This window comes from Armigeres subalbatus, unplaced genomic scaffold (assembly GCF_024139115.2).
Source record: "Armigeres subalbatus isolate Guangzhou_Male unplaced genomic scaffold, GZ_Asu_2 Contig358, whole genome shotgun sequence".
Lineage (NCBI taxonomy): Eukaryota > Metazoa > Arthropoda > Insecta > Diptera > Culicidae > Armigeres > Armigeres subalbatus.
The window spans coordinates 1-17,315 of NW_026943106.1; the positions used below are offsets into that span (position 1 = coordinate 1).

General features: G+C 39.5%; 1 protein-coding gene and 1 long non-coding RNA gene across 2 annotated transcripts; one reads left to right on the forward strand and one right to left on the reverse strand.

Annotated features, from left to right (window-relative positions):
- The first annotated feature begins 2,203 nt into the window (after window positions 1-2,203).
- LOC134204031 (uncharacterized) lies at window positions 2,204-2,512 on the forward strand. Its single transcript, XR_009977756.1, has 2 exons — window positions 2,204-2,390; window positions 2,458-2,512. It is a non-coding gene; the product is annotated as an uncharacterized LOC134204031 (long non-coding RNA).
- A 12,118-nt stretch (window positions 2,513-14,630) lies between these two features.
- LOC134204033 (daxx-like protein) lies at window positions 14,631-17,008 on the reverse strand (the record flags this gene model as incomplete). The annotated part of the gene is made up of 2 exons (XM_062678866.1): window positions 14,631-15,488; window positions 15,732-17,008. Coding segments are annotated over 2 exons (1,740 nt in total), but the record flags the coding sequence as incomplete, so codon positions are not given.
- Window positions 17,009-17,315: the final 307 nt, after the last annotated feature.

Here is a 17,315-nt window from a genome sequence, read left to right on the forward strand (position 1 = left end):
CAAAACTCTTTTCCAATTTTTTTCAAATTAAATAAAACCAGGAAAATTTGACAAAATTTACCGGGAAAAGCAGGAAAAAAAACAGGAATTTGAAAATCGAATTTTAGTGGCCACCTGGTTCCTAGCCAAGACCCATTATATTGTCTATCCGGAATAAAGTTTATACCGAAGTTGGATTTTTCTCCAGATACAGGCAACTTTCGCAACTTCGGAAGTAGTGCGCTGGATTCGCCTCTAAACATGCGCTAAACAACGCATCTGAGTGGTTTGACAAATAAAACTTCGGAAGAAAGTTCGGTTCGGAAGTCCGACTTCCGAATTCTAATTTGGTGCTACTCCGACAATACTATCTAGGCTAGATGTTACCAGTTGTGGATATAGCACCAGTGCTGTCGCACGAGTGCTTAACTTTATGCTAAATGGCCAATCAAATCACCGCAAACCAAGTTCATATCGATAAAGCACATTCATATGATATGAAATAACACCTTTTGATTTCCTAAAAAACAAGCAAAGCATAATTGTGTGAAAATTGATTTGGCTTAATTTCTGACACGTCTCTTTACTGAGTTGTCGCACTAGTGGTCCCCATTTATTTGCCAAATGCCATAAAGAAAACTATGGGATTTGCCAGGATAAGGAACCAAAAATTAAGAATAGTGCCACAACTGGTGCATGCGTTCCTATTATGGATTAATCAATTTTGAGAATAATAACAAATTTTATTGTGGTTTTCTGGCTGTTCCTATAGGAAGACAGGAAGTAAAACCTTTCGCCTTGATATATAAAGTCCACCAACATGCCTTTTTCCTTTTAAAAAAATAGTTGTTCTTATGTATGGCGACAATTGGGTACACCACCTAGTCATGTTTTCCGAATACGTCATAATAATGTATGATAAGGATAACTCAACTTGAACCCCTATCGTTTTAGCTCGTATTTATACTTATAAGTAGGGTGGTGGAAATTCGCGATTTCGCGGAAGCCGCGAAATCAGCGATATTTGATGTTGGCCGCGAAATTTAAGCATTTTCGCAGAAAACCGTGAAATTAACTTTCCCGTCATTAATTTTATTCCATTCTATTGCCTCAGTCGAGTTTCTTGACCTAGTCAATACTAACTCGTCAAAAATGCATTTTTGACGTCTCATTTTTTTTTTTTTTAAATTGCAGGTCCGAAATTGGTCGAATTTTTGAGCCAAAATTAAATTGTAGAACAATTTGGTTTTCTTTCAAATTTTAAAATGATAGTTAGGGCCGATTTCTTCACCTCCGCTTAGTGCTTAAACCAGGTTTAAGCTGTATGGAAGTAAGCACCGCTTAAGAGTTAAGCGGAGGTGTAGAAATCGGCCCCTTAGAGACGTAAATAATATTGTTTTTTAGGAAAGTTAGAGATTTTCAAAGGGTTACTACCGAATTGCATTCACATGACCTGCAATATTCACATTATGGGATTGCTTGGCGAAGTTTGGAGAAAAAACTCTCCCAACGTTGATCATCTCGTGGCATTTTTCAAATCTATTTTTTCTCATTCGGCCTCTTTCCGCTTTCCTCAGCTTTTCAAAATAGCGGTGAAATATTTGTCTTTTCCTGCAAACTCGGTAGATGCTGAACGTAGTGTCTGCCAGTACAATTTAATCAACACTTCCCAGCGGCAAAAGTTGACGAAAAAAAAAAATTGGCTTTTGACCAGTAATGCAAATAAATAATAAAAAAACTAATTTGAAATTAATGAACGCAACAATTTAAATAAATATGGAATCTACATTGTCTTTTCTATTTTTGTACTGAAATACAATTTACCATGAAAATTGCTGCGAATTTTCTCAGATTTTCTGAATTGGATGTCCGCGAAATTTTAAAAATTTTGCCGCGAATTTCCACCACCCCTACTTATAAGTATACAGAAAAGGTTAAAGGACCACCCAGAGCCAAACTTTTGATAGCAGGCTCGGAGACTCTAGTGTTATATACCAATCGACTCACCTTGGAGAATTCTAGGTGATGTTCGTCTGTATGTACAAAATGTAAAAACACACTTTTTGTACTCAGGCATTATCCGATTTGATATCCTGATATCCGATCACATTGCGTTCCAGAATGTTTTGGAGAACATTGTTTTTTTTGGCATGGGTCTCTGTCGTCTCCAATGTTAGGAGCAGGAGGATTAAACTGAGTTTTTTTTTTCGTGTCCACAGCTCATCCAGCAACCGAATCATTCACGCTAAGGACCATGCCTCCATCCAGATCAACATCGTCGACGTGAACCCCCAGACCGGCCGTATGCTGGAAACCTCCAAAGTGTACGCCATCTGCGGTGAGATCCGCCGCATGGGCGAATCGGACGATTGTATCGTTCGCCTCGCCAAGAAGGACGGACTGTTGACCAAGTGAGTATTATTTCAATTTGGCAAATCAAGCTTTATACTAATGTGTTGTCTTTCTTTTGATTTCTAGGAACTATTAAATGCTGTATGAAGGATATTCAATAAAAACAGTTGAAAAATCTTAACCAGTAATCCCTTTTCATGTCCGATGAAACCCCAAATTAGACTTTAAGATTTTTCGTGCAAATTTCCATTAACTTTTCTTACTCTGATATCGATGGAACCATTTAGTAAGGGACCGTACATATTACGTAAGCACCCCGTCCGTTATTTTTCTTACTCACCATATAAATAAAATCTTACATGGGGGAGGGATTCAAAATGCTTACGTAATAAGCGTATGACCCTAAGGGGCTAAACTAAGGAAGTATCATTCATTGTATGTATTTTAAATCTGAAAGAAATAACATTTTAACTTTTTGCCTTTCTCGTATACAAAGTATACGTAAAGGCTATATATTCGCTCAGAAATGAACTTTTTATAGGAGGCCCGAGACCCTATAGTGTTATATACCAATCGACTCAGTTCGACGAATCACAGGTGATGTCTGTGTGTGTGTGTCTGTGCGCACCCACCCAAAAAAATGTCACTCATTTTTTAAGGTACTCATCCTTAACCGATTTACTCTGCAACAAATTGCACGCAGGATACTCTACCATTGTTTCCTATTGAAAATTGGTCAGATCGGACTATGGGCTCGGAAGTTATGGCCAAAATACTACACTTTATAGAAAAAATAGTAATAAATTGTCACTAATTTTCCAGGCACTTTAACCGATTTACTCGCAACAACTGCATTCGACGCAGAATATTCTCCCATTGTTTCATTGAAAATTGGCCAGACCGGACTATGGGCTCAAGAGTAATGGCCTAAATACTATTTTTATAATGCACGAGAAAGGCACCATCACCGCTAGGTGGATTAATCAGGGTTTTTATTTACTAAAACCAAATCCTTCCTCTTCAGTTATTCCCCCGGCCCGTAATTAAACAATACTTCGGGGGATGACTATTGGGCATTGCGCCCCCACATTGTAATATACTCGTGGGAGATTGGGTTCTTTAAACTAATTACTAACGAGACTGTGATACTGTAAGTGATACAGGTAAACGCGCGTCTGCTCGGGTGTGCAGTCAGTGATAAAACTGATCTTTTATTTCATCGATCGCTACTGCTGTACCAGACAGCCAGTGGTGTAGCTAGGGGCGGATACCACAGTTCTCCCCTTTTAGTTTGTACATATTTACAATCGATTGCAGCAAAACTTCACTACTGCTTTAAACAACCGGCAAAACTCGATTGCCGATAAACATTTTCAACAAAGCGGCAAAACATAACTGCCGCTAAACAAACTCTGAACTCGGCAAACATGACTACCGATAAACTAGTCCACTTTTGACCGCCTCCGTAGCAGTTAAACTTTTTTTAAAACACACAATAGTTTAATAATATTTAAATTCGACATCTTTCTTGAGACGCTTTAGTCGCTCCGAACGTCGGACACTTTCCACACGGTTCTTCGATGGTGACGATCGTTTCTTCACTCGCTTCGATGGGCCAGCCTGCGGATCAACCTGCTCAGGCGGCAAACTCGACGACCCTCGCTGATCATCGTCCACTGACGACTCACTTCGACGGCGCGAAACACCAAACCTTGCCTCAGGACCACGACCCGTGACCCCGTTACGACCATCCCCGTCACCGTAGATGAAAGAATCCGAAGGAAAACCATAAAAGTCGTCTTCGTCGTCGTCCTCTCTAGCACGCTTTCTTCGCTGGACCCTCTCGCTCCTCCCCAAGAACAAACCTCGGCGCTTTGGGGTGCCCACCAGCTTCAGCTGATTTCGATGAGCAGAGTAAACTCTCCTCCAACGGAAACCTGAAAAACACGTGAGGAGATACGTCTGAGAAATTTGGCTTCTAACCATCTACGAATATCCGTAGGTCTGAAATTCTTATAGTAAACAATATCTCCAGGACGCAACTTGTCAATCCAGTCATGTTTCTTGGGACTAGGACTATTTACAATACATTTATCCACTTCCTTTGGTTTCGTCGAATGATGCTTAAAACTATTCTTTGGATGGAGTAAATCCAACAGCGTCTTCGGCTTAAAACTAAACAACCTTTCGGAAGGAAACGTATATCCATCCTCCAAACAAGTATTCCGGTAGCCAAACAAGAAGTACGACACCATATCATCAGTACTTAAACCAGCCAAATCCGGATCTAACAGAAATTTCTTCAAACCTTCCTTCACAACCCTGACCATACGTTCCGCTTGACCGTTGCTCGATGGATTATACGGTGGACTCTTCATCACCTTGACTCCATGCTTCTCGAAGAAATCAATCAACTCTTTCGAGCTAAACGGTGGTCCGCCATCCGTAACAACTACGTCAGGTAACCCAAACCTTGCGAAAACGTTCAAAACTTGGTCTTGACTTTCCTGGCATCTGTTCCAAAACTTCATGTATTCAACTTCAATCCATTTTGAAAAACTGTCCACAATGACCAGGAAAACCTTCTTGTCGAAGTAGAAGAAGTCTGCATGAATACGTGTAAACGGTTTTGTAGTAGGAATCCAACTAGAATTTGGAAACTGGCTTCGTCAACTGCATTCAACTGGCAACAAACACTGCATGACTTGACGAAACTCTCGATGTCACTGTTCATGCCATACCAGTAAACTGTCCTCCTTGCCATTTGCTTAATCTTGGTGATTCCTGAATGATTCCTGTGCAACAACTTCAACATCTGCTTTGTAAACTAGCAGGAATAAACACACGATCCTGGTACAATAAACAACCATCGACCAGTTCAAGATCTTGATGCTGAGCATAAACATCCAACAAACTACGCTCTAACTTCTTTGGCCAACCATGCTTCATGTAGGAAACGATTCTTTGAATAAACTCATCTTGCTCTGTTTCAGATGCAATCAAAACATGGTCAAAGGAAACTCATCGTAAACGTTCAAACTCTTGATAAACTCCCGTTGCAACGAAACTGGCACTTCATCAGGCAAAGGGAAACCTTGAGCAAAAATCTGCATTGCCCATTTTTCGATGACGGTCTGTAAACAATGTCAAAGTCGTATATGTTTAGTTCCATTACATATCTTTGCAGACGCGTCACGAACAACTAATTCTTGCCTTCTTTACCAAATATGCCTATTAACGGTTTGTGGTCGGTATACAGAGTGAATTTCTTTCAAACAAAAACTTGTGGAACTTCTTTATGGTACTCACAACGGCCAACGCTTCCAAGTGCAATATTGGGTAGGATTTTTTGCGAGTTAGTTAAACTGAAAGAGGTAAAACTAATAGGCCTCTCCTCTCCTTTGATTTCGTGAGCAATCACACCACCTAACCCATAACTGCTAGCATCTGTCACAACAACGACAGGCTTTTGCGGATCAAAAACTCCAGAAGTTTTGAAGACAACAACGACTGCTTACTTTTTCAAACACGACGACACTCATCAGTCCAGACAAACTTAACGTCTTTTTTGAGTAAACCATATAAGCAGCTTAAACGTGAGAATAAATTGGGTATAAACTTATCGAAGTAATTTATCAAACCCAAAAACGCCTTCAACTCGGTGACATTATTGGGAACCTTGGCTCTACGAATTGTCTCCACCTTTTCTGGACACGGCAACAAACCTTTATCAGTCAACACGTGACCCAGGAATGGCAAACTAGTCACAAATCATTTGCATTTTTGCTGGTTGACTTTAATGTTGAATTTAGAAAGTCTCTCTAAAACCAAATTTAGCTTTCTTAAACAGTCTTCAAAATCCTCACCAGCTAGCAAACATCGTCTAAGTAGCAATAAACTCCGTCAATGCCTTTCAAAACTTGATCCATGACTCGCTTTGAAATATAGCAGCACTTGAAGAAGCACCTTGTGGTAAACGATTATACAAAAACAAACCTTTGATTGTATTAATCACCATAATTTTTCTTGACTTTTCCGACAACAACAACTGTGTATACGCTCCGATCATATCCAAGAAACAAAACACTTAAGCACCAGCTAGTGAAGCAAACATATCTTGTGCCAACGGCAGCGGATTAGGTGTTTGAATGATCACCTTGTTGATCGAAACCTTACAGTCGATCACCATCCTGATTCCGCCATCCTTCTTCACTACAACAATCACCGGTGATGCCCACTCACTTGCATCGATCGGTGTTATGACCTCATCTTTCTGTAAACTCTCTAAATGTTCGACTACTTTTGTCTTTTTAAACGTAAATGGAACGTCATAGGCACGGCTTGAAAATCGGTGCTGCTCCTTTTTTCAACACTAGATCTGCCTCAAAACCTTTGATGGGAGTAAACATAGACTTACAAAACACATTGGCAAACTTACTTTTAATATCTTCCACGACACGTTCCTCTGAAGTCAGCAAAGACAGCTGGTTCAGGTTTGCACCACTGCCAAACGTTTTTCCTCCATTCAGGGAAGAAGATATCCAGCCAATCTCGTCCTAACAACGGTGTAAACGAGCTTCCACAGCGTAAAACAACCAGTTTAACGACCTGACGTCGTCCATTCAGCTCAACCGTTACCGGAATCTGTCCTTCAACAACCAAACGACTTCCATTAATCACTGCCAACTTTTTGGAAAAATCTGCAACGGAATATCGGCGAATTCCCCCTCGTACGTCTCTCTACTGACGACGGAAACTGCAGCTCCACAATCTATCTCCATATCTACTCGTACTCCTGCAACCAACACTGTACGGAAACACGGTTCGTTGATTTTTCCGATGGAAGAGATCAACATACAATCCATCTCGTCATCATCCGAGATAGATCTGTTCAGCCGACGACGCAAACTCTTCTGGTACTCTGTCAACTTCGGCTTTGCTGCTGGAGAATCCACAAACTTCACAGATTTCTTAACCTTATCCTTCAAGTCATAGCAGAAGCGACGTGTGTGACCATCTCTGCCACAGTAACTGCAGTGAAACTTCTGCGATCGGGATGAAGAACGATGTCCACGATCAAACGAACCAGAACGACTACGGCTCCTAAAACGTTTATTTGGCCCATTGACTTCTACCACGGGATCTACTACGTGAAACACCATGTTCTTCTCGCTTACCAAGCCTGTTCAACACACTCACACGACCGGACTCACGAGAAACCAGCTTTCGATTTACTCCAGCTAGCTCCCTGTTGATGATGATCTTCCGCCTTGGCTAGCGTCAGACCTTCCTCATCAAACAAACGTTGTTGAACATCCGGGTCGCGAATGCCACACACAAGCTTGTCGCGGATTGCGATGTCCTTAAATTCGCCAAACTCACATCTCCGCTTGTAGCTTCACCGCGAGAATGAAATCCTCCGCACTTTCAGTAGAACCTTGCACTCGTTGATAAAACTTGTAACGCTGGATCATGTCGCTTTCAGTTTTGTCGTATCGCTTCTTCAACGCATCGGTGATCTCCTTAAACGACACCAATTTCAAATCCTTTCCAGGAAACAGAAGCTTCAACTCGCTATAAACGTCCTTTCCGCATGCCGCCAGAAACGATGCCTTCTGTTCATTCGCATCCGACATCTTGTTATCGATGAAAATCCAGTCCATCTGCTCCAGATACTGGCTAAACGGAATCGTACCGGGTATGTACAGCCCAACGTGATTCACTAACGGCATACTGACAGCGATGAAAACGACGAAAACTGTGAAAAACGATTAGTTAAATTATCACACAAAACAAAACTAAAAAACTTTTTCAGTGTAATATTCCAATAAACTTGATCGAAACAAACAGTTGACAAATTTAAAAACAAAATTTTCAAAACTATTTTGTAAACCTTTTGTTCAACTTTTAAACGATTTGCTCCACAGTGCAAAACATAAACTGCTTTCTGTGTCAAACCAAACAAACTCCAACCGTTTCGGATCAATCGTATTCAACGACAAACTTTATCAACGAAACAAACCAAACGTGAAACACAAACAAACAAAACGATGGTGTTGCTCAACACAAGCATAAACTGTAGTTGCTATTAAACATGAGCATAAACCAATACAACAGTATCAGCGTTGCGAAACAAGTTGCAAACAAACTGATATACACTGTGCGTTGCACTACACTGTTGATGAAACAAACTCTCGTACGTGACAAACTCTTCGGCTGTGATGAAACAAGTTCTAATTAGCTATTATTTATGTGCACAAAGCCGGATCACTGTACGGAAACAAAATGAAACACAATTTCTTTGCTTGCTAGGCACGAAAATGGCTCATAAACTGATTTCAACACTTTAACGCATGCAAAGTAAAACACGATTTTCTCTGTTTATTTCCATTATTCGACACTTTGCAGCAAACCTGTGTGAAACAGCAAAACAAACCAACTCCTGCAGTGTAGGTACTGCTACCGCGCAGCGCAAACTGTTGCTCCTCCGTAGGCAATAAACCAATCAAACGCCGAACGGATGAATGGCTCGCTCGCAGGTTTGTCCAAACAGCAGTGAAAAACACCAAAATTTCACTGGAAAACCGGACTACTTGCACTAATAAGCACTTCCGGGACGCGAAAACAAAATCTCCACCTCGTCGCCACTGTAATATACTCGTGGAGATTGGGTTCTTTAAACTAATTACTAACGGACTGTGATACTGTAAGTGATACAGGTAAACGCGCGTCTGCTCGGGTGTGCAGTCAGTGATAAAACTGATCTTTTATTTCATCGATCGCTACTGCTGTACCAGACAGCCAGTGGTGTAGCTAAGGGCGGATACCACACACATGACGTACACAAGTGCACGTGTGCCTCAAATCTCCATACACTCCTGTGCACAAAAACACACTGGACCGCATGTGCCCCAATACTCTCCTACACTGGCGATGCCAGCTATTGTTATTTGGCGCACCACTTGACGCAAGAACAATAGCCTATGAGAACAATAGTGTGATTGCATCGTGTGGTGCCCCACCTCTGTCTCCTGTCTCCTCTGTCAACGTATGCCAAGCGGGCCGGATGTGGCCCTCCGCTCCATTTTAGTGGCCCGCGCATCGTGGTATGAAATACTTCATACGACAAGCTTCTACGATATTTACACTGAACTAGGAAAATAATAAATGTTAAAGGAGATAAGGTGGTCATTTAATTTAAATCTTCTTTATTGATTCAAATTATTGGTGGAACAGTGGATTATCGAAGCAACAAAGTCTATTCACTCTGACAAACACGACGCCGGAAAATGCAGTATGGGCCAGTTTTGCTGTTATAGTAGGATTTTGGCAAAACGAATGAACTATTTTAGGACAGAGAACTTGTAAAGGGGTGCACATCGGCTATTGACAGCATCGAAAAAGTTTCCTTCAGTAGTGCCTCGGAGGGAATACGGTGAGTAAAATATCTTGCAGAAGATTTGGAAACTGCGTTACGTGGTGTAGAGATGTAAGTCGCCTGCTTCAAATCCTACTCTCTACCAATCGATGGTAATACTGATGTTGAAAACATGATGCAGGTAGCTGTTGATGATCATCTATAAATCACAGCGGAATTGACAACTTTGATCCCAATGAGTGGAACGACTACCGGAAAAGACTTAAGAGGAGCTGTTAAGACCTGTATCAAGGAGCTTGGACACACTTAAGTGGCCTTACAACTGATGGAGCCAGCAAGAAGGGAAAGAACCATGACATTGTGACACTTCTAAGAAGCAATCACATACTTCCCCGAACATTGCATTTTTCATTATGAAATTTTATGTGGGGAAACGATTAATATTCCTGAAGTACTGACACTCGTAATTAAGTTAATAAAACTTATCAACGCGAGGGGTCCACAACCACCAATTCTAAATGAAGTTAATGGCAATGGAAGCAGAATACGGAGATTTGCTGTATTATTGCGAAGTTTGTTGACTAAACCGTAGAACCAGACTTGAGAAATTTTATTCTCTTTGAAACGAAATCGCACTATTTTTACAAGACAAAGAACAGCCAAAGCCGGAACATAATTATCCTAATTGGGCGAGTGACTTAGCTTTTCTGGTAGATATTACCAAACATCTCAATGACTTGAACATAACTTTGCAAGGCACCGATCAACAGTCGACCTTTATTATTCAACATTTAAGCGTTTGAAACTGAGCCAATTTGTTGCAGAAAACTGCTACATTTCCCTCATCTTGTTTATTTTATAGAACACAGTTACGAATTACATTCATTTTCTCAACACCATTTTATAATGTAAATTTTAAAATGTATCCGAAATGTTTCAAATGAAGATTATCGACCTCCAATACAACAACGAGCAAAAATCTAAATTTAGAAAGAAAACATCTCTCATCTGAGCACATTTCAAAAATAAATCTGTAATGTAAAAAATAATTTTTGAGCGCAATTCAATCGTGTTTAGTTTTTCTCTGAAGAATTTCTTTGGCATTCCGGAAAAATTGAAACAAAACTCGATTTTTGAATATTTTGAAAATATGTAAAAAGCCAGCGAATGTTAATTCTGAATATTGGCCCGTGGCTTGAAAAGGTTGGACAGGCCTACACTACCGCCTAAGCAGTCACTCTGACCACACGCACCATGCGAGGCGCTTGTGTGCTCGCTCATGCATTCGGTCCCTCACTCTGTGTGGATATTACCTACTTGTTTACCCCCATATTCTATTCGCTAGCACCACTTGTGTACCTCCTATATCATTTTGACGTTGACTAAGCCGTAGTACCAGCCTTGAAAGATTTTATTCTCTTTGAAACGAAATCGCATTATTTTTACAAGATAAAGAAAAACCAATGCCCAAACTGAATGACCCTGAATGAGCAAGTGACTTAGCTGTTCTTATAGATATCACCAAACATCTCAATGACTCGAACATAAAACTGCAATCAACACACGTCGAAGCTTTTGAACCGAAATTGGCATGAAACAATTTGGCACAGCTGAAAACTTGTACATTTCCATCACCTTGTTGAAAACAGTTTATGTAAATCTGTGAAATATGCTGATAAAATCCAAGACCACCACAGCAGTTTTCAAGCCTATTCACTGATTTTATAGAACACAGTAACGAAATATCCTTAACAACACCGTTTAATGATATGAATTATGAAATGTACCTGAAATGTTACAAATGGAAATTATCGACCTCCAATACAACCACAGAGATATTATTCCTTGTCAAACAATTGAAATTCTGACTGTATTTGCTCTACAGTAACCCTCTGGGGGTCCATAATAGGAAATTGCTTCCCCAACTCCGTTTGATTTTCATGTTCCGTTTCGGGTATTCTTCCCTATTGTAGACCTTCCGAAATATTCCTAAATATTGTGCACACTTTCGTGTTTATTATAACAAACTTCTAAAAAAAAACTCATCTATTTTTACATTCAGTGGCTTCTACAATGCATGCAATCAAATCATTAGTTTTTATAGTTAGTTTCTCTTGATGGAATCTCATGTCCTGTGAAAATGTAAATATGGCTGGAGGGTCCACTATTTGTTGGGGGTTCATCATTGGTCATTATACCGTACAAAAATGTATTAAATTTGAGGGCAGGATGAGATATAGAAATCGCCAACAAAGACAAATTATACAAAACATTAGCATTTTATTGACTTCGTAATATACAATTTTGACTTGAGATTTACATTAATCCGTTCATGATGATTAATTAGCTTAAAATAAGATTTTTTTTGAATTTTGGGTCTGTCGCAATTCACGAATTAAACAAATTTAATATTAAAAAGACTACAAAACTTACGAATCTTCCGATTACTTATAATGAATGTTATGTTTTAGCTGCGTCTCATTTCCTGAATTAAATTTAAATTGAATTTAGTGACAATCCAAAGATCCCGTAATAAGAATTGTGGTTCTTTTCAAAAAGACAACTATCACATATATCAATAATGATCTGATGTCTGTCAAAAACAATCCTCCTTAAAGTGAGACGCTGCCTTTGAAAGGTATATTTTTAATACCATATCATTGTAAAGTCTAGCTAACTTTTTTTGTACTTGCCCTGAACCGATGTACTTACAACAACTTGCATTCGAAGGAGAATATTGCCCCATAGTTTTCTGTTGAAAACTTGCCATATTGGGTAGGGGAAATGATGGCTTTGGCAGGTTTTGTTGTATTATTGTCAGGGGTTTTTGTTGACCAAATTTTATGAAATTTGGCTACAACATTCTTTAATATGCAAAGAATGTTTAGGCCAAATTTGAGCATTATTAGTTATAGAAAACTCCCCTGACAATCACCCTTATTCTTGTTTACGGACGAACGATACTTTCGAACGAATGCGATTCGTTCGAACCGTATCTTCATTTGATTTTGCTGGCGTAAACGAGAATGCACTGCAACTTTCATTCGAAAGCGCGTTCGTACGTAAACAAGATTATGGGTAAATAGAACAAAACCTGCCGAAGACGTAATTTTCCCTACCTATTTTCTGGCAACCTGTTGAATTCGTTGGGGTATGTGACAGTGACAGTGCTTTTATTGAAATTGGGCCAGATTGGACTATGTGATTGAAAGTTGTAACAAAAATACTAACTTTTAAATTTGAATAGTAAAAAAAAACTTGTTGGCACTTATACTCATCTGATTTCCGATTTGGTCACAAACAGCTTTGTTCGGCAGGAAATTTTATAACGAGTATGAACGAATGTGAACTCCTGTTGGATTTGTTAAGACTTTTCTTATATGCTTATCAGCCCTTCAAAGCGAACGTAAAAGGCATCATCACTGCAAGGTGGATTAATCTGGGTTATATTCGTCCCCCTGCAGGGTTACTTACAACAGCTAATACACAATAGTTATTTTTCAAAAACAACTGATTCAGCTTTAATACTTTGACGTCCGAAACTATGCCGAGAAACTACAGGAAACCTGTCGGAAGTCGTATGTATGCTAATTTTCCAAGAAAATTAATGAAAGCAGCGGTTTGAGTCAAAAAGAATACGTTGTCCTTCCGAGAAGACGCTCGGCGGTACAGTGTACAATTCTTGCCCATCAACAATTTTACGCTATGCTATAAGTAAAGTAAAACATAAATAAGTAAAACAGTAAAGCTACGGCATACAGTGGTCAAACAGTGTTGACTCCCCAATAAGCCAACAATGGTGGATGGTTTGCTGCTTGAGGCGGAGTGGGGAATGCATTTTCAAATGAAAGATCTCAAAGTAATCGTGGAGAAATTTGTGGATGGCGATGGCGGGGAAGGAAAGAAGAACTGTTCAAAAACTACTATCCAGTTTTCCGCGAGCGGTAATGGTCTCTAGTCTCTGATTTGACGTTTCTGGAGGTCAACTGCACCCACTGCTCCGAGCATTCTGACCAATGTGGTATATAAGAAGGTGCTGATTAAGTGAATTCAAGCTTTCCTATATACCACATTGATCAAAATGCTCGAACGGTTGATGCAGTAGACCTCCAGAAACATCAAATCAGACTAACCCGCAGGCAAGCAGGCGGCCATTACCGCGCGCCGAAAACTGGAACAGGGAATGACTGAAGCTGCACTTCATTCTTATCCCGACATGAAGTGCTTTCAAACCGATTGTCTGAGAATATCAAACGATCCATTAAAATCCGTCAAAAAACGGAATGAAAGATTAAAGTTCACTATGATTTAGTAGAACAACTTGTTATGTTCGATTCTACAAACATCAGAAAAATATATTAAGCTCTTTTAGTGGAATGTATTCAATCGTCTAAGACGAATTAAGTACTCTCCATTTAATTCCACCAAATATTTTCGATATCTTTGCAGATACGTATTTCGACCACAACTGTGTGGTCGTCTTCAGTGTCTCGTACTTGACTCGAGTCAAGTCGAGTCAAGTACGAGACAGTGATGACGACCACACAGTTGTGGTCGAAATACGTATCTGCAAAGATATTGAAAATATTTGGTGGAATTAAATGGAGAGTACTTAATTTGTCTTAGACGGTTGTTCTACAAACATGTTATGGCTGAATTTGAAAAAGTATTGCAAGTCACCACGCAGAAAGGGCGGCTTGCAGCAACCATCATTTTGATATTAATTTCATATTTTTAATATTGTTGTATATCTGATTATACATCTAATCCCTAGTATGAGGACACATTAAAAGTATCATATACCAATAGAATGCATATATCCTTTTACTTTAGAATTATGGAAAGAAAAACATGAAAAGTGTTGCAAGTCGCCCCGTTTGACGGTACATTGTAGTACTGTGAAAAACCGTAGAAATCGAACTATTTTTCTGAATTTTGAGTTTAATTCGGGTATTGACACAGAGCCTTAGATTCCAAACTATCTTTTCTTTACCAACATAAAACAATGCAAACACGATGACATAAAATTAGCCTTGCTAGATGTATCGAGAATTATTAATTGATTCGAGATCGTAATTCTACGATAAAGAGTCTAACCCTAGCTGTGAATGTTCCGAGCAAAAAGCACGTGAAGAAATCAATATTCCTATAGCTTATAGCTGCGCTAAAATTTTATCCAAACGATTTTCGAGAAATTTTGGTATATACATAATCTTATAAATATCTTACTTTGTAAAGCGACTTGTGTTTGTCCAGATTCTGGACGCATATTTACAATAACTCCTCTGACTAATAACTGCTGGCCAGCGAAATATGCTAAGACAACGGCACGATCAGTTCCTCGTCGTCCGATATATCAATATCGTCGAACGTATCGGGTTTCACATTCTCCTTGATCAGCATTTCGTCTTCCTCGTCGTCATCATCATCATCGTCATCGACAACTTCCTCATCGACAGCTTCCGTCTCAGCCGCCTTAGCTGTATCGTCTTTCCCTGTGATGTTTTCTTCAGCGTCGGCTCTACTATTGGAACTACTGGCTTCTTTCTTATTTTCTGGCGCTACAACAGCTGCAGAATTAGATTTGTCGACAATGGGATCATCCGAAGACTTATCGAGCAGACTCGTCGCCGTAGATGTTGCTGAAACGTTGGGTTCTTTGGATTCATCTGTCGTGTCTTTACTACTGACAACCGTCGCTGTCTTGCTACTGGATGGCTTTGAATTATGGCTAACTTCTCCTTCATCGTCCGTATCGTTATCCTGCACCCTTGCGAATCTAAAAGAAAATCACATAACAACATGATTTATGTATTAGGAGTTGGTTTGTGTAACTTGGGTTTGGCATCCATTGATTACTATAAAAAAATTAAACTTAACGGAACTATACTTTTGCTTCTAATTCTATCATTAAAATGTAAGTCTGAGTGTGGAAGATGACATTAGCATTTCCAAATCATTGTAAAATGCATTAAACTTCAGGCAGAAGTTATTAACGACATTTATTAAAGTGCAAACTTACTTGTCAATGATGTCTCCAATTTTGCCGTAGTGTTTCTTGTTCTCCTCTAGCTTTTCGTACAATTTCTTATCCACAACGGCCGGGTCTTTATCCGTTCCGCTGTAGTATGATACCATTTCATACAGGTCGGTCTTGCGCCGCTTCTGCAACAGCCTACCGATCTTGATGAATGCATCCTGGGCTATCTTGGTCATCTCCTCTCGTCGCATTCTGTACCCGTACTGGGTGTTACAGTGCTGCAAGCATTTAAGCACGTCGAAAAAATCCGGAAATGTGTTCGTTCTGTTGACGAACGTCTGAATTGTTCGGTTGAACTCCTGGTAATGTGTTCCATCGAACTTGATGGGCTTGCGCGTGATTCGATGTGCGTGCTTGCTTTCTCCGGTTATATCACAGATCTTTTCGTAAATTTCAAATGCACGCTTTTTGTAACGTTCCTCCATCATGTATGAAGAATTTATACCCTCGTCAAAGTCTACTTCCATCTCTTCTAGTTTGGCAATACGCTTCTTCAGTATGTAAAGAGCACGATTAAGCCTTCTGATTTGATTGTCTTTCTTTTCGCTCCCAGTGGTGGTGATATTTTCGTTAGTCATTACCGAATTTCTGGACTTCCTGCGAATGTTTAACTCTTCTACGATGCTGGCCAACTTTAAATAAACCAACTCAGGTTGTTCATTAACATCCTGTGTGACAGCCGCCAGTGTTTTCTTGAAACTTTTGGAATTAATATAGTCTGGGTGAACGCATTCATAGTACTTTATCAACTTTTTGAACCAACAGTTCCATTTCCTTTGATGGGTCTGCTTTTCACAAGCATCCAACAACTCAGCAAATTCCTTTCCTATGGGATTTTTTTCCACATTACTACGTTTTTCTTTCTTTTCGGAAGATCTACTGGTAGAGTGTGAATCAGCGGTACTGCTACTTCCAGGAGTCGCGGTCTTTCTATCGTTGACTTCCTCCTCCGCAAGAGCAGAAAGCGGTGATTTTTTCTTGGCCTGTACTCTTTGTCTATGCTGTTCGTGTTCTTTAATAATTTGCTGATACTTTTGGTGATCCTTTTCCCACTGGTCAGAGAAACTAATGACAGCAAAATTTTCGTTGACTGGTGTACGATTGTTATTTTCCGCTTCCTTGCTTAAGTTGGTTGCAATGGTTATCGGCTTAATACGTTTTATTGTATTCGATGTGGGAGTCTTGTTGGCTACATAGGAACCTCCATTTAGTCCAGGCGGCGTTTGTGGAACTAGTTTACGACGTTTTGGTTCTCTGGACTGCAATAGAAAAAATTTCATTTTTTATTAAATATTTAGGAAATACATTCATCATAAGATCTAAAACTTCTATGCATATGGCACTTATTGTTAAAGAATTATACAGAGCAATTAATTTAAAATGCGTATGCATTATAAAAAATCGTACTCATAATCAATTTTATTCTTACTAAGTATCTGGTATTTCATTTGAAAAAAAAAATGGAAATTGACGACTATGTTTGGAAAAGACTCGATTTGTGCATATATCACATGTGAAATATGTATTTGATTTAGTGAAAAAAGTATTGGGCCTCATTTCTTCTGA